The sequence below is a fragment of the Talpa europaea genome, assembly GCF_964194135.1.
Source record: "Talpa europaea genome assembly, chromosome: 2".
NCBI classification, from domain to species: Eukaryota; Metazoa; Chordata; class Mammalia; order Eulipotyphla; family Talpidae; genus Talpa; species Talpa europaea.
Window position 1 is genome coordinate 34,061,006 of NC_140068.1, and position 20,709 is coordinate 34,081,714.

Below are 20,709 nucleotides of genomic sequence, written 5' to 3' on the forward strand. Positions count from 1 at the left end.
TCTGTCTCACCTGCTGCTCCCCTCAGCACTGTATTTCAGTCAGTCTACCTGTTCTGTTCCCCATTCTGTCTCTGGTGAATCCTCTCACCTCCTCCCACCTCTGGCCTATACCCCAGCTCTTGCATGCCTGCATAAATAAATAAATCTTTAAAAAAGAAAGTTATGGAGGGGCATCCATGGTGGCGCAGCGGTTGAGCGCTGGGTTGCAAAGCTGCCCACAGCCTCTGCAGCGCTGGTTCAATCCCCGGCCGCTGGGTGAGGCTCCCACATGGCGTGCAGACCTCTCCTGCCACCCACTGCTCCCCTCAGCAGTGTATTTCATCACTCTGCCTGTTCTACTCTCCGCTCTGGCTTTGGTGAATTCTCTCGCCCTCCCGCACTTCTGACTGTACCAGTGCTTGTATAAATAAATAAATAAATAAATCTTAAAAAAAAAAAAAAAAAGTCATGGAGTTGTGAAAGAGCACCACTGCCTCAGGAACCAGTCATAATACTTCAGGGGTTAGTGTGTAAAGGGCATGGTAAGCCAAACCAAATAACTTAGATATGAAAATTTTAATCAATATGGTAACATTTACAAAGACAATGACACTGCCTTTTACGACATTAGTTGATTTCAGAAAGTTGTTTTTCCTGTCAACTCTGACACAACTACCATGTTGAAAAACATTGTCAACAAGAACATTTTTCATTACTCTGTATAGGAAACTGAAAGATTCAGTATCTAAATTCTCTATTGTGAAAACTGTTGGAATTTAAATTGATATTTAAAAACATCTATACAATATGTATACCATGTATTTCTCAAATTTAAAATATAATTTATTTTATTAAACTGCTATCTAGCAATAGAAAATGCACATTTGGTTTTATTGACCTAAAAATGTGTCATAATTGTTAACTGAAAAATATTCTACAAACAACAGAAAAGGCATTCTTTAATCAATGTTCTCACCTCTACTTACACCTAAAACATCTAAAAAACTTTTAAAATTGTTGGTAGGTACTCAGTATTACTTTTTCTGTTTTTTTTTTTTAAAGATTTATTTATTTATACAAGCACTGGGTACAGTCAGAAGCACGGGAGGGTGAGAGAATTCACCAGAGCCAGAGCGGGGAGCAGAGCAGGCAGACTGAGGAAGACACTGATGAGGGGAGCCGTGGGCGAGACAGGAGAGGTCTGTTGCGCCATGTGGGACCCTCTCCGGCGGCTGGGGATCCAACCAGCGCTGCAGAGGCTGAGGGCAGCTTCACAGTCTAGGGCGCAACCGCTGTGCCACCAGGGGAGGCCCCTCAGTATGCCTTTAAAGCTGAATTGAAATTCCCTTATTGGGCCTCCCCCGTGGTGCAGCGGTTGAGCGCTGGGTTGCGAAGCTGCCTGTGGCCTCGAAGGCGCCGGTTCGATCCCCGGCTGCTCCCCGGCCACCGGAGGAGGGTCCCACATGGCGCGCAGACCTCTCCTGCCGCCCGCTGCTCCCCCCAGCAGTGTCCTTTGGTCCTTCTGCCTGCTCTGCTCCCCGCTCTGGCCCTGGTGTATTCTCTCACCCTCCCGCGCTTCTGACTGTACCCAGTGCTTGTATAAACAAAAACCAACAAACAAACAAATAAATAAAACATGCCTCAAAAAAAAAAGAAATTCCCTTATTAGTTTAAGAGACAACAATAAGTAATTAAAAATCTGTAGTCAGAATGATATTCTGTTAATATCAAAGGAAAGAAAAAGATGACAGAAAGAGAATCTATGTTAATATTTTCTTAAACCTAAGGTTGCTCCATCAAGACCAAGCGCAGCATCCAGTTTGTGGACTGGTGCCCTACTGGTTTCAAGGTTGGCATCAATTACCAGCCTCCCACTGTGGTCCCTGGCGGAGACCTGGCCAAAGTGCAGCGGGCTGTGTGCATGCTCAGCAACACCACAGCCATTGCTGAGGCCTGGGCCCGCCTGGATCACAAGTTTGATCTGATGTATGCCAAGCGTGCCTTTGTTCACTGGTACGTGGGTGAGGGCATGGAGGAAGGAGAGTTTTCTGAGGCCCGTGAGGACATGGCTGCCCTTGAGAAGGATTGTGAGGAAGTTGGTGTGGATTCTGTTGAAGGAGAGGGCGAGGAAGAAGGAGAGGAATACTAATTGCCTTTCGGTCCTGCAGCAATGTCATACTATAATTCGGCTTCAACGTTAGCTAATAGGCACTGAGGCATTCTGGTTAGATTGTGTTTTAACTGTGAATCATGTCTTTTTCCATGTGTATCTGTTTTCTTCATGTGTCAAAATAAAGGCTTTAAGAAAAAAAAAAAAACCCTAAGGTTGCTCTAAAAGTATACTATTTGTTTACTTTTTTTTTTAAGATTTATTTATTTATTTATTCATTTATACAAGCACTGGGTACAGTCAGAAGCGCCGGAGGTTGAGAGAATTCACCAGAGCCAGAGCGGGGAGCAGGGCAGGCAGAAGGACCGAAGTACACTGCTGAGGGGAGCAGCGGGCGGCAGGAGAGGTCTGCGCGCCATGTGGGACCAACCTCATGTGGCCGGGGAGCAGCCGGGGATGGAACCGGCGCCGCAGAGGCTGCGGGCAGCTTCGCAACCCAGCGCTCAACCTCTGCGCCGCTGGGGAAGCCCTATTTGTTTACATTTTTAATTAGCCTTCTTAAGCTGGATAAAATCAGTGAGGCACCTCCATGATACTATTTGAATTTCTAATTCTTATCGTTTAGGTAGAAATATTTGTGATTATTTTAAGAATTGTAAAGAAATTTATTTTGTGTGCCATATTTGCTCTTGCTAAATTATAATTTTAAAACTAATCTCCAACATTTTTCTTTTTCTTTATATTTTTTGTGCACAAATGTCAGCATTTAGTATTATAATGAAAAAAAAAAGAGGATCATTGATGAATGAATTCATTTCTATGAGAATGATGAAATTCAAAGTTTGCCACACATGATGGTTCTGCCTTGATGTAATATGTGAGCAGCTTATTGTGTGCTGGATTAATAGTCACCCCCGAAGAACAAAGTTTAGACACGCTTTCCTGCTCAATTGACCTGCATTCTAAAAGTGATTATAACTGACTAGTCAATCCTTTGAGCTTTATCCCCTTCCAAAACTACAAGCAGTTTCCCATCTCTGACAGAACTTAGGCATTTTGATTAGAGCACCTAAAAAGCAATAAAGATGGCAGAAACATGTTTCCTGCTACAGTAAACATGGGATAAACCAGAAGATTTATTTAAATTCTACGTGATAATAATTAACTATATATTTCTGTATACTCCCGTTCTAGATATTCCTCTTCTGCTGAATGGGAATGATATTTGCCTTATTAATTTACAGAGTAAAAGTAGTTACACTGATGTTGGGAGCCTGCTGCCCTAAAGAGAGCTGGAAGTTTTGGAGAATACCTGTTTACTCTGCATATGGAGCTTCAGGACATTAGTTCTGCAAACAGAACTTCTTCCCAGAATTGACTCCTGTTCTCTGAGGATGTGCTGGCTTATACGCATGTTCCCTGCTAACCAGGAAAACTTGTTTTCAGCAGTAACTTATTAATCTGTATAAGCAAAAACATAATTGTGTGCTATTTTCTTGTTCCTTTGTTCATATCTTCAATAAAAGCTTGGGCTGCGAGAGTGAAAGGCAGAGCTGCTCTTGATGGCACTATCCCCAGCCTCCTCCCTTTGCAAATTCATTTAGACTCCGAGTTTTCGTTAATGGCAGAGAACTTCATCGGCTGTCCTGTTTGCAGCACACTGAACTTTACACATAAGAAGTAATATTAAATACAGTACCTTCAGCCCCAAATCACTTGCTAGCCATTTATTCAGTAAATAATTTTTGAGGATTTACCATGTGGTTATTTTATGATCATTAAAATCTATGCCTTGAACTTTACTTACCTCTTCCTAGTTATAAGAATTTTGGAAATTAATTTTCTCTCCAATTCTCAGAGTTCCAGAAGAGTAGTAGATGGACCTCAAAAAGGCTGGTGGGAGAATTTTATGGAACATGTATTAGACACTTAACTTAGCACTGTATTCTGAGTGGGGATTAAATAGTGACAGATGGAGTAGTTTAAGGAGTTAGCAAGTCTGATCCTTAGAAGGCCAGTTTGCAGAGTTGGCTCTTCATTGGTTTCTGGAACCTTGGCTTTCCAAGGTTCTGTAAATTAATCAGGGCTCTCTTAACCATCATGTTGTTTGTACAGACCAGATGATTAAGGAAAACATCTGTCATTCCTCTGGGGATCCTGAAAGTGGTAGCTACACCTTGGAAGAGTGCCTGTGTGACCAGTCTTCAATAAAACCTTGGACTCTGAGTCTCAAATGGGTTTTCCTGTACAGAAACAGTACACGTTGCGCTGACAGAGCAAGGAATTCACTGCCTTCCACCCTTTTGAGAACCACACAGAAAGCTTGTATCCAGACTCTGCTAGATGAGACTTTTTTCCCCTTGCTGATTCTATTGTGTATCATTTCTGTGCAGTAATTGACAGTCATGAGTATGACAGCTTTCAAGTCTCCTGAGTTCTAGCAAAACATGAAGTATATATATGGTCTTGTCACTGGACAAAGGAGCTGGCCTGGGGTATCTCAGCCCAACCCCAACCTCCCTGACAAAACAGGTGGATGATTTAGCAAAGACTGTCTCTGCCCACTGCTCCAACCCTCAGGAGTCAGAGCGGTAGACCAAAGTGTCCTGTTCCCATCTGGGGAAATGAGCTCGCACGAAACCACCTGGTCAATACTGAGACTATGACTCAACAAACACTGGTGAGGGCAAGCCAGGTGTCGGTGTTTATTGATTAGCAAAAGAACAAGGAAAGCGTATTCTGGGAAGATCTCTCTGGGCATGTGAGAGAGACTCAAGGAAGTGCTGGGGTTCTCAATGGCGGCAGACAAGAAAACAGGTTACGAAGCCCTTATGTGGGGAGCAGGGACAAGTCTTTATTTTGAAGCAGCAGGAGACACACATCAGTAGTGCCCAGCAGCAGCAGCAGCCCACCTAGGCTCCGTGAGTGGCCCATGAGTGGCCATGAGAGGCCCCTCCAGAGGAACCCTATTAGCTTTTATGTGATTTATAGACAAAGGGCCAAGTTTAGGCCTAGTTTACACAAGTATGTTTCATGCATGCAAACTGCACATCAAGGTTACATATTATTTACTGCTCTCAGCACAATCAGACTGCCTCTCAAGGCTACATGTTATCTACTACGCCACCTATGCTGGAAGGGCTCTGTGAAAAGCAGAAAACAGTCTTAGAAACTTGGAGAAAATGATGTTTTGCCATAAGCACTACACTCCATTCGTTCTCAGACTTTTTTCGCCACATAGTCTGTGTGTCATTTTTTTTTTTTTTTTGTGAGGGTCCCTTGCTGATGAGTATAGAGCACTGCATCAATAACTCACAACAATAGTATCAACTACAACAAAATGCTACTAAAATGTGGCAGTCTCCCTCCAAAACAGGCAGGGATGCTCACCATTTTTGACAAAGGATCTCCTTTGTGAGTATTTTACCACTTTGTTTTCTTAGCTAAAGCTGCCCAACTTGACTAACATTTTTGTGCTTATTTTGGATACATACACAGCATTTAGAACCTACAGGAGCACTGACTCCTGTGAGGCAGTCAGCATGCATGTCAAGGGCTCAGTCTACTAGGATATTGGTGCAAATCAACCTAGGAGCAGAAAGACAAAGGGGTTAACTGCACAAGCAGTAGCAAGTCTCTCCCCTTTTGGCAATATACAAGGTAAATCTTTATTAGAAAACAGAATTGTGGCTGGCAATTGTTGTCTCCCGGCTGGGAGTATCACACTCTCTTTGCCAGCAAAGAAGCGTAAAGGATTTTGCATGCAACAAGAAAGGGAAACTCATAATGGGCCAAAAGGTCAGTGCAAACCTCCCTTTTAAAGTCCTCTTGATCAGCAGTCCCTGGATGGGCTACTCCCACTAGCAGGCCATTGCCCTTTTACCCAAGGTGTTGTTTACAGATTAGCCTCCAGGTCCCAACCCCGGAGGCTATTAGGGCTACAGTGCTCGTGGGGGCCCTTAGTCTCCAAGGCCATACCTCGTCCACAGTTTATCTCCAGTTGGTCCAGTCTGGTCTGGCCAACAACAAAACATTGGCCTGTTGCTCAAACCCAGGCTTAATCAAAGCATCCCTAGTCTGTGCTTGCACCTGGATGGGGCTGCTGTACCACTTAGCAATGCCTTCACAGGGCTCAAATTGCCCCTTTTGCTCCTTTCATTTACAGTCTGTAACATGTACCACACATGTCGGCTCCAGCAAGTCAGCTTCAACGTGGAGTCACAGCTCACAGTCCTTGCTTCAGCAAGCCACTGTAGCATTCTGTGATGTCCTCTGCCATGGGATTGTATGGCTGTCAAAACTCCACTCAACATCCATGTTGTCAGCCCATGGTTGCATAACTGTCCACCCATTCATGTACCAGGTGGAAATCCACAAAGTCAGGCCCCTGTACATTCTCCAACTGTCTGTGCAAACTGAAAGGTCCATGCAGGAGGCCGGAATGCAAAAGCCCACCAGGAAGCCCACCTGGGGGCAGGAATACAGAAGTCTGCCTAGAAAATGCAGACAATGAACCCCTCCCCACCCTACAATCTTTTCCCACTTTGCAAATCCAGTCTCTCACCTGACCTCTCCTCACCCTATAAAAGCCTGCCTCCCCCTGGCAACTTGCACAACTTCCCAACCCCCCCCCCCTTGGGTCCGTGAATTCTGCCCGAGGCACAATAATTTTTCCCTTTCTTTGAGAAAGCTTGGCCTGGCTCTTCTTTTCTTTACCGCCTCAAACCTTTCACAAACCACCAAGGGGAAAGGCTCATCAAAAACATATACATGCAACATTGAGAGTTTACAAAGGTGCAAACCTTGTCTCATATACTGCAGTGTCTGTCTCTGGGTACACAGCAACAGTTGTCCACGCTGCCAGTTGGCTCTAGCTACAACCGGTATCTGCCCCTCCTTGGAAGGGCTCTGGGCAGCAGGTGCAATGCCCACCTTTAACTCTGCTGTTGTGCCCGTGACCACTTTATGGCCGCCCAACAACCGATACTGCCAGGTGTTGGTCACTTGCCTAGAGATTGGCAGCTGGGTGGGCAGATGCTCAGCATGTCCACACAACACTGCCTTTACCCCACATTTTTTTAAGATTTGTTTGTTTATTTATTTATTTATTTATACAAGAACTGGGATACAGACCAGATGCATGGGAGGGTGAGAGGATTCACCAGAGACAGAGTGGGGAACAGAACAGGCAGACTGATGAAATACACTGCTGAGGGGAACAGTGGGTGAGACAGGAGAGGTCTGCCATGCCATGTGGGACCCTCGCCAGCCAGCCGGGATGGAACCGGTGCTGCAGAGGCTGCAGACAGCTTCACAGTGTGGCGCTCAATCACCTGCACCAGCTTGGGAGGCCCAGCACTGGCCCTCAGCCCACCAGTGGGTGACAGGCAGGAAGTCTGTCAGTCAGTCAGTGACACCTCCCAGGAGCCCTATTACTTTTATATGATTTATAGGCAAAACCAGCACAGGACCAAGTTTAGGCATGGTTTACAGAAGTTGGAGGTGCTGCAGAAACAACTGAGACCTCACATAGACAAGGAGAGGGCTGGGAAGGACCAACCCACTACCTCGAAAAATGTTTTCATACTCGTGAACTGTACATCAAGGTTACATTATTATTTACTGTTCTCCTCACATGCAGACTACATCTAAGAGGCCCATGTTAGCTACTAGGCCACCTCTGCTGGAAGGACACGGGCAAAAAAACACTTTGAGAAAATGCTGTGAGGTTTGAGAACAAAGGAATTAAACTTTATTGGCTGAGAAAACAAGGAGAGTGGACTTGGCCAGAGTTCATTATTTTTGCTGATCATGGGCACTGAGCAGCCGCAGCTTCGTGGTCACGCAGGGCACGCCATCATCTCCAGGTGAGCAGCTCAAGGAGGCTGCCCACACAGCTCCACTTTGAACTGGTCTGGTCTCACAGTCTGTGAATATTTCTTCTGGGACCGCAACTCCCTTTTTTCCATAGCAGCCATCTTGTTAAGCTATGGAAAGGTAAGTCAGAAATGGTCAAACAAATACAATAAAACAATGAGCCATGGAAATTCACAGCCGGAACTGTCTAAGCCTAGAGTTACCAGCTTTGTAACCCCTTGTTTATAAGAGAACATGGTGTAAGGTCAGGACTGGATACAGTGCAGGTTTTCCTGATCCCATGCAGACCGGGTAAAGGAGGAGTCAGAGTCCTCAGTAGTTTTGCAGGTTTTTTATTTGGGGTTCACCAGGCATATGGCAGGCAGGGGTGCTGGCTGGGGGGCTGGGAGGCTGGCAGGCCTCCCAGCCCCCAGCAAGTCTTCACTCTATTTGGGCTCTCTGGCGTTGGTTCTGCTGCTTCTCGGCTTTTCTTTCAGCTTCGGCTTTGACTTTTACTGCTGCTACTGGTGCTGCTGGCGTCCCCCCGTGACGCTGCCCTTAAAAGCACAGTCTTAGCTCAGCTGAATCCCATCTACCTATGCCCACACCCTATTCCAGGTGCCCGCCATCAGGCATGTATTCAGGACAAGGATCCATCATCTATCCTGATGGCGGAAGGGCAAAAAAGCCTGACATTTTCTTTACCCTACACATGGGAATAGCAAAATTCTTGTCCTTGATTCAAGCCCTTCCTCTTTTAGGACCTGCCCCTACTAGTGGCAATGATATCATTTGTTAGCATGAGCTCCATTCACTGAAACATGACCTCAGTGTCATTTGGGGAAAAGGAAGAGGGAGAAGAGGAGGAATTCAAGTCCTCATGCCTGGATATCTATGGAGCTACCCCTATATGAAACAGAATATAATCTATTATAAAAGAAGTTAGCAATAAAATCGAAAAATGTAAAATCTAATCCCAGGAGAGTTGGTTTCTTTTCCTTTTTTTTTTTTTTTTTTTTTTTTTGATGAGCTGGCTAATGTGGGGGGAAATAATACAAAAATTAAAAAAAAAAATAGAACCTAGAAATCTCCATCTCAGAGATTATAATATATATTTTAAGGTCACAAAAGTAACTTAAATATTCTAAATGCCTGCAATGACTCTCTATATATCATCATTGTTAATACATTTGCTGAAACTAAAACCTCAGCATGAGGAGCAAAATGACGGTGCAGTGTTGCCTTTTAAGGAGATTTCTTAACCCCTTTTCCAGGCAATCTTTGTGTAGTCGCAGTACAGGCAGGTGCCACACTGATTGAGATCAAACAAGGAGCAAAAGTCCAAGAGCAAATCAGCTCCATCCTTCTGCCATTAGAATTTTTCATGGCTCCCAATCAGTCCTTGCATCTACCAGGTGAGACCAGGTCTTAGAAACAGCTAGTACTTGATCTTACAGGGAAAACTTTAGAAAACTTTCTGGGAACAGTCAGGAATTGAAGATGCCTTTTCCCATACTCACTACCTGTGGCCTCCAAAATCACCCTACCCTACTCTGCCCTGCCTCTCATGGACACCAGAGGCTCACTGAACCAGAGTATCTGAGGAAGCACACATTTCTGGGAAAGACACTGTCTGTGGAATTTTCTGGGAACAAATGGCATACCAAGGCATTGCTATCAGCTAGCCCCAATGACCCTCAAAATACCCATCCTTCTGCAGGCTGGGATTTGCAAGCTTCTTGGCAGCTTACCTGCTATTAAGACTGCAAATATTCAGGGAACCTGCTTGTGATCTTAGTTCACAGCACTCCCCTCTTCTTCCCTCCTCTCCCACCACCCATAACGCCCTGCTCTTGCCTGAGCCTCAGGGAGAAAACCTGCTCGCTTGCGAAATCTGCTGAGGTCAGAGCTGTTCTGCTAATGAGATGAGTAGCAGTCAGTCTTCTGGAAAAGCTCTCTGGTGGATAGTGATTGCAGAACCCTCCCTCAGCTCAAGCAATTACAGTACCCAAAGAGGCCTGTGCTCTGGGCATGTTACAGTAGCAACCACCTTGCTTCACAACTCCCAGTTCCCCTACCCTGCAGGAAGGGCTCTTGGGTCACCACCCCCGCTGATTCTTGTGCTCCCATCATCCTCATTGTTGGTGAAGCTTCAGCCTTGTAGTGGCAGGAAAGCCACAGGGCAGGATCTCTATGATCGAGCAGCCAGATGAAGGAGGAGTCCTGGAGCCCTTGGTGGCTTTTTCAGGCTTTTATTGGGATTTACCAGGTACATGGCAGGCAGGGGTGCTGGGGAGCCGGGACGCTGGCAGACCTCCCAGCCCCCAGCAAGTCTTCACTCTTTCTGAGCTCTCCAGTTCTCTCTGGTTCTCTTCCATCCTCTCTTTCGCTCTTTCGTTCTGCTCTTTTAGTCTGCTGGAGTCCCCATGACACTGCCATTATAAGCCCAGTCTCAGCCCAGGTGTACCCACTTTTATATGCCCACACCTTACTCCAGGTGTCCACCATCAGGCATGCATTCAGGACTGCAGGTATCCATCATCAATCCTAATGGCGGAAGGACAGAAAAGCCTGATACTTTACCTACCCTACAAGCTTATAGGACAGCAGAAAGCTAAGCATCCCAGGCCAACACTCTAGACAATACACTGCAACCTTCAAATGCTAACACAAAATCATTACAACAAGGTTAGGAAGGAAAGCTTCTAGCCTAATCCATATGAATAATCACAGAGCAGTACACTTAGTTAGGAAACAGAATTCACCCCAATTGATGGATCAACACAAAACCTTGGGGAAATACCTAATGCAACAAAACTAAGTTTACCAGAAAAAGTATTTTAAAGTGAGAATCTTAATGATGCTCCCTGAGATTATAAGAACAATGGATGAACAAAATGAGAACTAAAACAGAAACAGAGAAAATATAAAGTTCTAAATGGAGATCATAGAGCTAAAGAAAGTAATAGTTGAATTTAAAAATACAATAGAGTGGCTCAACAGTAGACTCGCTAAAACAGGGAACCAAATCAGTGAGTTTTAAGAAAGGGAGATAGAAAAGACCAGTAAAAAACAACAACAAAAAAAGGAATTAAAAAATAAAATAAAAAATAGAAATATTATGGGACAGTATCAAGACGAGCAATATTAGCATTGTGGGAATAAGAGAGGAACAAAGAGAGGAACAAAGAGAGGAACAAAGGAATGTAAATTATATCTGAAGTAACAAAAGCTTAAACCTTCCCCAACTGAGAAAGGAAATTGAGATACAGAAATCTGAGAGCTCTGAATGAAATAAATCCAAACAGAAGCACTCTAAGACACATGATATTAAAAGGCAAAAAATAAAGTTCCAAAAATAGCTACAGAAGAGCAAGCAATCACACATAAAGGAATCCTCATAAAACTATCAAAAAACTTGTAGGCCAGAATAAGCATATTACCAAAGAGCAATGAAACCAAGGTTTGGTTCTCTTAAAAGATAAACGGGCCTCCCTGGTGGTGCAAGGGGTTAAGACAGCACTATGAAGCTATCTGCAGCCTCTGCAGCATGAGTTAGATCCCCAGCCAGCTAAGGAGCAAACCACATGGTACAGCAGACCTCTTCCGTCTCGCCTGCTGCTCCCCTCAGCAGTATATTTCAGTTAGTCCACCTGTTCTGTTCCCCACTCTGTCTATGGTGAATACTCTCACCCCCGGCACCTTTGGCCTGTACCCCAGTTCTTGTATGCATAAACAAATCTTTAAAAAAAATCTTTATTTTTTTAAAAAAAGATTTATTTATAAATTTATTCATTTATTTATATTTATGCATAAAATTAAAAAAATTGTTTATATCTTTTTTAAAGATTTATTTATACATATAAGAGCTGGGGTACAGGGTAGAGATGTGGGGGGGTGAGAGGATTCACCAGAGACAGAGGGGGGAACAGACAGACTGAGTAAAATACACTGCTGAGGGGAGCAGCGGGCGAGACAGGAGAGGTCTGCTGCACCATGTGGGTAGCTCGCTGGTAGGCTGGGGATGGAACTCATGCTACAGAGGCTATGGATAGCTTCACAGTGCTTAGCCCCTTGTGCCACCAGGGAGGCCCTAAACAAACAATGACAAACCTTTAGGTTGCCTAAGTTAAAAAAAAAAAAGGGGAAAAAAACTAATAAAATAAAAAAAAAAGGCATAGGAAAAATTACAACAAGCAGCTCAGAAGTATAGTGGATCATAAAAGACTACTATGAAAATCTTTATGTCAATAAACTGGATAATCTAGAAAAATGGACAAGATCTTAGAATAAACAAATTTCCAATATTGAATCAGAAAGAAAGAAAAACACCTAAGCAGATGAGTTACAAACAAGGTAATTAAAAGAGTAATCAAAATTCTTCCAAAAATATAAAACCAGAAACAGATGGTTTTGCTACTGAGTTCTACCAAATCTTCAAAGAAGATGAATCTTAAAATGAAAATCCATCCTGCTGAATGGGAGAAGTTATTTGTATATCACTCTTATGACAAAAGGTTACAAATTTTACAAAAGTCTCATGTAACTCAACAACAGAAAAAAAAAATAGAACTCATCAACAAATTGGACAGAAGTTGTAAATAGACACTTCTCCAAAGAAGACATGCACATGGCCAATACCACATGAAAGATACTTATTACCATTTTGTTATCAGGGAAATGCAAGTTAAGCCCACAATGAGATGTTACCTCCCACTTAAGAGAACGACCCATATCAAAAAGACAATAAACATCAAAGAAAGGAACAGACAAAATCACATCAAAATAAATGTTGGCTTCTGACTGCAAAACTGAGGTTACCAGAACAGAGTAGGGGTTGGAATAGAGGGTGCAGGTGGAACAACAGACTGTGGTGAAGGGTTCTGGGTGCTTCAGTGGTGGGTGTGGTGTGATGATATGCCTACCACATTTGAAGAGAGATGACCTGTACTCCTAAGCTTACTGTTATATTTTTTAAGCAATATTACCTCAATAAAAAAATAATAAAACCTTAATGTACTTTTTTTACAAAGTTCGTATTTCATCGATTAGATGGAAGTAATATATTTATATTTAGAACTAGGCAAATATTAAATCCTGGCTGCAACTCTTTAATAAGTAACATTTGCATAGGACTCAGCAAATTACCTCCAAAAACTTTTAACATTTTCAACCTTTAAGAATTTTGAGAAATTTAATTAAGATACGTTATCCTCTTGTGCTATAGTTACATGAGCATTCACGATCTGAACCTCATGAGGCAAGGTAATTTGGGGTTGGTGTGAGAGGAGCAGTATGTGTGAGATATACTCTGGCTCAGACTCATAATGAAACACCATTCAGAATGTGACAATTTCTTCCCTTACAAATCATGCAATTTCCAGTGTCATCCTTCAGGTAGATGACACTGCTCGGTTGGATTATCACTCATGCAGCTTTCTGCTTTAAAAAAAAAAAAAAAAGATTGGTTCTTGAGACATGTAAAGTTCAAGAGGCTGGAAAAAAATATAAAGGAGGAAGAGAGGAAAAAGAAAAAGTTTTAGAGTGTTTGTAAAGCCCTTTCTAAGCTGCTTGAATGTAGTCAGAGTAAGAACTGTGCCCTTTACTATGATTCAGGATTAAAGAAGGTTTTTCAGTAGTTCACAGAAAATGTGTGCATGGGTAGGGTGGAATGCATTCAGCCATACTGTAATTACTAGTTCTTTAGCTTGTCAAGCTTTAATTTTTAATATTAAACAGATTTATAGAACTATGTTTGTACTAAATAGGCTAATGAGGCCCTCCCTGGTGGCGCAGCGGTTGAGCGCTGGGTTGAGAATAAATAAATAAATAAATAAATCTTTAAAAAAAAAAAAAAAACAAATAGGCTAATGAATAAAATTCATGTTTGAAATCTTTAGGATCTGGCAATATTTGGGATCTGGTAATACTTCAAAATACCACATAGATAAAGTCATGTAAAAAGAAGTCTGTAACTTTTATTTATTTTTTAAGATTTATTTATTTATACAAGCACTGGGTACAGTCAGAAGTGCGAGAGGGTGAGAAAATTCACCGAGCCAGAGCGGGGAGCAGAGCAGGCTGTAGGACCAAAGCACACTGCTGAGGGGAGCAGCGGGAGGCAGGAGAGGTCTGCACGCCATGTGGGATCCTCCTCTGCTGGCCGGGAAGCAGCTGGGGATCAAACCTGCACTGCAGAGGCTGTGGGCAGCTTCGCAACCCAGCGCTCAACCGCTGAGCCACCGGGGAGGCCCAAAGTCTGTAACTTTTAAATACTTCTATTAGAAAATAAATAATCTCAATCAGTAGCCTAAAATTCTCTCTTAAAAAGTAAAAAAAGAGTGAAATCAACCAAGAGATGCAGAAGAAATGGAATATAAAGATTAAAGTGGAGGGTGCCTTCCCGGTGGCGCAGCGGGTTGAACACAACATTGTGAAGATGTCCACAGCCTCTGCAGCGCAGGCTCGATTCCTGGCTAGCCAGGGAGATACCCACATGGAGAGGCAGACCTCTCCTGTTTCGCCTGCTGCTCCCTTCAGCAGTACTTTCTGTCTGTCTGCCTGTTCTGCCCCCTGCTCTCTCTCTGGTGAATCCTCTCACCATCCCACGCCTCTGGCTTGTACCCCAACTCTTGCATAAATAAAAAATAAATCTTAAAAAAAAAGATTAAAGTGGAAATCAATGGGACAAAATGTATAATGGAGAGAAATTCAGTGAAACCAGTATTTGATGCTCCAAATGATCAACAGATTCAATCTATCTTGTATAAAAGAGAAGACATATTATCAAAATCAGGAATAGGGACTCCCTGGGGCCTAGGGCCTAAGTCTCAGCACTATCACCACTATCGCTTGAGTTTGATCCCCCGCCAGGGAGTGAACCCATATATGGTGCAGCAGACCTATCATGTCTCTCCAGCTGCTCCCCTAAGAAGTATATTTCAGTAGATCCACCTGTTCTGCTCCCTACTCTCTCTGGTGAATCTCCTTAACCGCCCACCACCACCTCTGGCCTACACCCCAGTTCTACGCAAAAAGAAAAAAAAAAATCAGGAATAAAAATGTCAAACTCCCATCATTTGTAAGAGCTTTATATTTCAAAAGGGAAGCTCAATCATGAAAGGGTTGTGCCCCTGAGACAGAAAGAACCTAGATAGAAATAAAACTAAGGCTAATACCAAGCATTCGTGAGCACTTTTGTTGCCTGATGAGGAAACAGTGAAGGGGTTGATGGCAAGAACTAATAGCCAGCTCAGAGGACGTTTCCTAACACATTTAGTATATAACATTACTTTACTCAGGATTACGTTCTAATAAATTCCAGGCATATTTTAGACACATTTCTTGATTTCAGTAATAAATCATTGAAAAAAATGTGGTACTTTAATAAAATGTGATTTAGCTAGCCAAATATATTGTTGACATTTCAAGTTATATTAACTATGTACTGCTGTGCTTAAATTCTTTTATTTCCTGAGAAAGCTGACAAGTTTTAAGAAAGATATGATAAACTCTGTGATAAGTAATTTAAAGCAACTTAGAACACGGAGAACTAATAAATTTAAAAAGTGTTAATCCTAAGCATTTGGGAACTTCAAAGCAACAGTCCTACTTGCCTTGGAAACTTCCTATTGGAGATTTGCCCCCCACCCATCCAAAGGAGTCTAAAATAAATCTGTTAACTGGAAAGAGGCGATTAATGCCTAGGTTTAGAATTTGGTGCCCATGAAGAACCAGGCTCCTCTGCAGAATCTATGTAGTATCCAAATGATAGAGGAGTTAAAGGCAAAATGAAAACTTAAGTTCTCCCAAGAGTTCTCTAATGGTTTATATTCAAATGCTTGTCTTACTGATACAGTGTGTGATTGTGCGAGCATAATAATGGGAGCCCCCTCTGTTACATACCGGATAAATATGAAGACATTGCTGAGAAAAAAAAGAACTGAAGTCTCAGCCCAGTTTCACTGCTTGTATATTATACCTACAGTCATGACTGGCTCAAAATTCAAAAGTTCTTATCAGACAGAGAACTCACTCTCCAAATTTAAAAGCACCCTGATTTCACTAATTGAAAATACATATTCAACAAGAGAGAAGATAAGGTTGATCCAGGGCTTGATAAAGTTTGTGAGCAATTCAAAGTCAGGCTTAATATTATGTTGGCTGGTGCAACCCAGTATTCAGTAAATACTACTTTACTGAAGAGAATGAGTAAGTATATAAATGAATAAAGAAAGAATTGTGCTTTTATTTCTTGCTGATTTATATTCATGTGTTTTAAACAGTTTTTTGAAGTGTATCTTCCTCTGATTTTATTTTAGTTTCAACTAATCTTAATACCACTTTAAATGCATATATGCATATACATGTATTTCTAATAATCGTGCTTCAATTTCTTTTCTATGCATGCATTTAGCCAGTTTTTGATTACACTAGATATCAAGGTGAAAATAAAATATTCTCTCTGAGTGTTCAGAAATAACTGAATTCAAGTATTTGTTTGGGATTGTTCAGGAGTATTAAATTTGGGACTTAATCCTTGGACCAATTTTCTATATTTATCATCTTTGTCAGCTAAAGAACAAGTTCTTACTACACATTTTCTGGCTACTTTTTTTTTTTTTTCTGGCTAGTTTCTTAGGCCAGCTGTGAGTACATATTTGCTTTGATATTGGTCTTTTATGTTTAGAACTTTCCAAATATCACCAAATTGGCTAATACAGATATGGAAAAAGTTCAGTTATTTAAAATGTACATTTATGTGATCCTTTATGATGTTCAACTTGGGTCCCAAGCTCTTGGCAAAAGCATGAACCTGTCCCCATTTTATTCCAGAAACTGGGACTAAGAAACACCTGAATCTACCATGCTCACAGGGGACCCGACAGAGCAGCATATTGGATCAGTTTACAATATTTCTAAAAATATTTATTTTTGAACCACCATCATTTTACATCCTTGTTCATTTTTTACTTATATACACTGTCTTTCCTTATCAGTACTGACTGATTTAGATATTAGGAGGAAACCAAGTATAAAAAAGATCCATATAAGTGCCAGCATGTGTTCATAGCAGGCTTAGGGATTTAGTTACTAAATGAATGGCAACATCTATTCAGACATTGTAATAAAAGATTCTAAATACCAAGTAAATTTGTGCTTCTCTTTCTACTATTTGATTTTTCTCTTTCAAATCTGCATATTTACAGAATATGCATTGTAACTTGTTACTTTATTGGACTTACACCAATCTAAGATATGTAGTCCTTTTAGTGTTCTTCCACACAAATAATAATTTAGTACAATTAATAGATGAATCTGCATAACTATACAATTTTTATTTTCATAAAACTAACATGATGTCATAATATATATTTTCAAACACATGCTATCTTTTTAAGAGATCAGGTTTGAAATTAATTCAGGTCATTTTTAAAACTTAAAAATAAAATGTCTACACTAATATTTTATGAACAACAGAATTCTAGTAACATTACTTCATAGTTATACTGACTTTTGTAGTATATTACCAAGTTTAATCATCCATGTGATGATTCAGTCTTAATTTTGATGAATAATCAAATTTCTTATAAAGTGACAAATTTGTCCTCATTAAAAATAATCCTAAGACATTTTCACAGCCTGAAGGCTTTTCCAAAAGTAAACCATTATCAATTGTTTCTGTAGCAATTTTGTGAATATTCTCATGACCCATTTAAATGTAATAAGAGATAATTCTTCACTTTTGCCAGTTTCTTCTACTACTCCTTTGGGAAGTGTTGCCATGAAAGAGAGAAAATTTTCCCACCACATTTGCAACAATAATTGAGGTCCTAATTCCCCTGTCAGATGTTTTGGGAATGGTCTTGCTATTAGACCAGAGTCTGAACTTGCCACTCCTCTTCCTTACTTGTGTTAATCTCTGTTAGTCTTAGATGGTTCTCCAAGTTAGATTTGCTGAAACAAGGATCTCACATACCTAGTCAAACTAAGATTCTTTTCTGTCAGATCTTCTTGTGTAACTGTAGATGTACATAAATTCAAATGACATTTAATACATATATATATCAAATATGATGCATCTAAAATTAGAGTAAGAGTTTCTGGAGCCAAAAAAAAATATCACAAATAAAGTCAATATGTCATTGTCTTTTGAAATCCTCTCATATCAACTGTCTTAAGTAAATTGAAAATGCAATGTATTTAATTTTAAAATGTTAGCTTTAGAGAGGGGCGGAGCAACATGGCGGCGAGGAGACGCTGCGAGTAAAATCTCCCATTAAAAAAAGTTAATAGGGAAGAAAAGTGGCAGGTCCCAGTGAGAACTGGGACACGGAAGATAAACGGACGACTCCAGCAAACTACCCGAAGAAGAAAGTGGCCATAAAAGAGGACTAGAAGGAAGGAAAGCACAGAACCCTGCTCCCCTCCCCCACCCACAGAGTCGGCACTCTCTGACCAGCAGAGAGGAGGAAAACAACAAACTAAAATGACCAACAAGAACAAACTACGCAGCAAGCGGGACTATGAGTGGAAAGGAACTATTGCAGCCACCACACCCCGTGAACAGGAGCTGTGGAGAACCCTGCAGGATTCGCCTCGGCGGTGAGTGAACGGCTCCCGGCGCCATTAGAGAACAAAGAGACTCTGGAGGAGACCCGCACACAGCCCCAGGCCTGCCGGTAAGCTTGCGCGGAAAAGCAGCGTGCTTGGCGCACTTGAAAAGCAAACGCGGATCGGGATCTCGGCTACCCAGGTCCCCACGCCTGCAGGGAGACGCGCGGAGGCCCTCACTGAGGTGAAAGTCCCTCACTGAGTAAGCAGGAACCAGGCGCCCAGGCACGGGAGAGGGTGCAAAAGGCGCCATTCCCGCGCCACTGAACTGGGCTACAGCCCGCGTCCTGGACCTGAGGGCTTTGGAATTGAGACCCGGGGCACAAAGTTCGGGGTGTGGGTTCTCCATGACGGTAGGGCACAAGGCAGACACAGCACCCCAAAGCCGTTGAGGTTTACCCTACCATTCCCGCTCTGTTCCCTGTCCCACGGGGTGGGGGGGGGGCGAAAAACAGCCCCCCAAGGACAATAGGAGAGCTCTCTGGCGCCACCTAGAAACCAGAAAAAAAAGTCACTAACACCCCATAGAACAGGGAAATTTCTTAAGACTGCTTGAAAAGGGCAGAAGGCTCCTGGAGGAGACAGTGGCCAGCTGGGAAGTTAGCCCACGCCAGGCCCCTTCCGACCAGCAGTATGAGCCCACAGAGGGAACAGGCACCCACGGCCGGGGCAGACCAGGCGTGCAGAAGAGTGCCTGAGACTGGATGCTCAGGGACTGATCCCTTGTTGCCATTTTAGAACAGGGACATTTCTTCAATAAAGACTTCCTGAAACCAGCAGAAAGCTCCCTCAGAAGCCAGAGATGGCTCCTGGAGGAGCCAGAGGGGAGCGGAGAAGTTCACCCATGATGCCGGCCAGTCCGAGCAACACAGTGTCCCAATGCATACGACAAATTAGAAAACAGATAGTAGGGTGTAGAAGAACCACACGCAACCTAACAACTCCTCAGGAAAAAAGCACACCACAAAAAGAAAACCACCCCCCAGATTGCAACGACAGTAACTTGGAAGAACTTCTGAGACTTCCAGAAAGAGAATTTAAAATTGCCGTGATTAAAAAAATGACAGAACTCATAAAGGAAAACAATGATCAGAAGAAGGAAATTGAGTCCCTAAAGACGGAAGCAAAAGAAAAGCAGGAGATCAAAGAATTAATGGAGGAACTAAAGAACTCTGGGAAAAGCAATGAAAGCAGAATAGATGAAATGGAAGAACGAATAAGTACTCTTGAAGACACAGAAATAAAAAAAACAAAAACAGAAAAGGAAAGAGAAGTACGAAGGAAAAAGAACGAAGAAAGACTTCGGGAACTATCTGACTCCATGAGGAAAGGAAATATAAGAGTTATAGGAATTCCAGAAGGAGAGGAGAGAGATGTAGGGACACAGAAAATATTCCAGGAGATAATTGAAGAGAATTTCCCAAACGCGAAGAAGGAGCTGAAAATTGATATACAAGAAGCAAGAAGAACACCAAACTTCCACAACGAAAGGAAAAATACAACAAGACACATAATAGTAAAGCTCCCAAGAATCCAGGACAAGGAAAAAATAATGAAGCTGACAAGAGGGAAGAAACAGATAACATTCAAAGGAAAACCAATCAGGCTCACATCAGACTTCTCCGAAGAAACACTACGGGCAAGTAGAGAGTGGAGGGACATAGTCAACAGACTCCAAGAAAACAGATGCCAACCAAGAATACTCTATCCCGCAAAGCTCTCCTTCCTCTATGAAGAAAGAATAAGGACCTTCCCAGACAAAGAGAAACTCTGGAATTTCATTATGACTAAACCCCCACTCCAAAAAATACTACAAGGAATCCTAAAGCCAGAACCTCAGAGGGACGAATAACAATGAAAGAAGGCCAAAAATAAAAGTTATTAAAAGAATAAATAAATAAAATCAAAGGAAAGACAAACACAATGGCAAATACAAATGCTAACATATCAATATTAACTCTAAATGTAAATGGACTAAACTCTTTAATAAAAAGACACAGAGTTGAAGCCTGGATTAAGAAACAAAACCCAACCTTTTGCTGTTTCCAGGAAACACATTTAGCTACAAAAGATAAAAATAGGCTCAAAGTTAAAGGATGGAAAACTATCCTACAAGCAAATGGACCAAAAAAGAAAGCAGGAACAGACAT

The 20,709-nt window shown here is 42.1% G+C and overlaps 1 protein-coding gene across 1 annotated transcript in view; it reads left to right on the forward strand.

Moving 5' to 3' along the window:
• Nucleotides 1-2,128, forward strand: part of LOC311186948 (tubulin alpha chain-like) — a gene marked incomplete at both ends in the record, with an annotated part of 194,285 nt that extends 192,157 nt beyond the window's left edge. The window contains one exon of the mRNA XM_084258156.1: nt 1,767-2,128. Within this exon, the coding sequence (XP_084114282.1) occupies nt 1,767-2,128 (362 nt within the window). The remainder of the gene's footprint in view (nt 1-1,766) is intronic.
• Nucleotides 2,129-20,709: the final 18,581 nt, after the last annotated feature.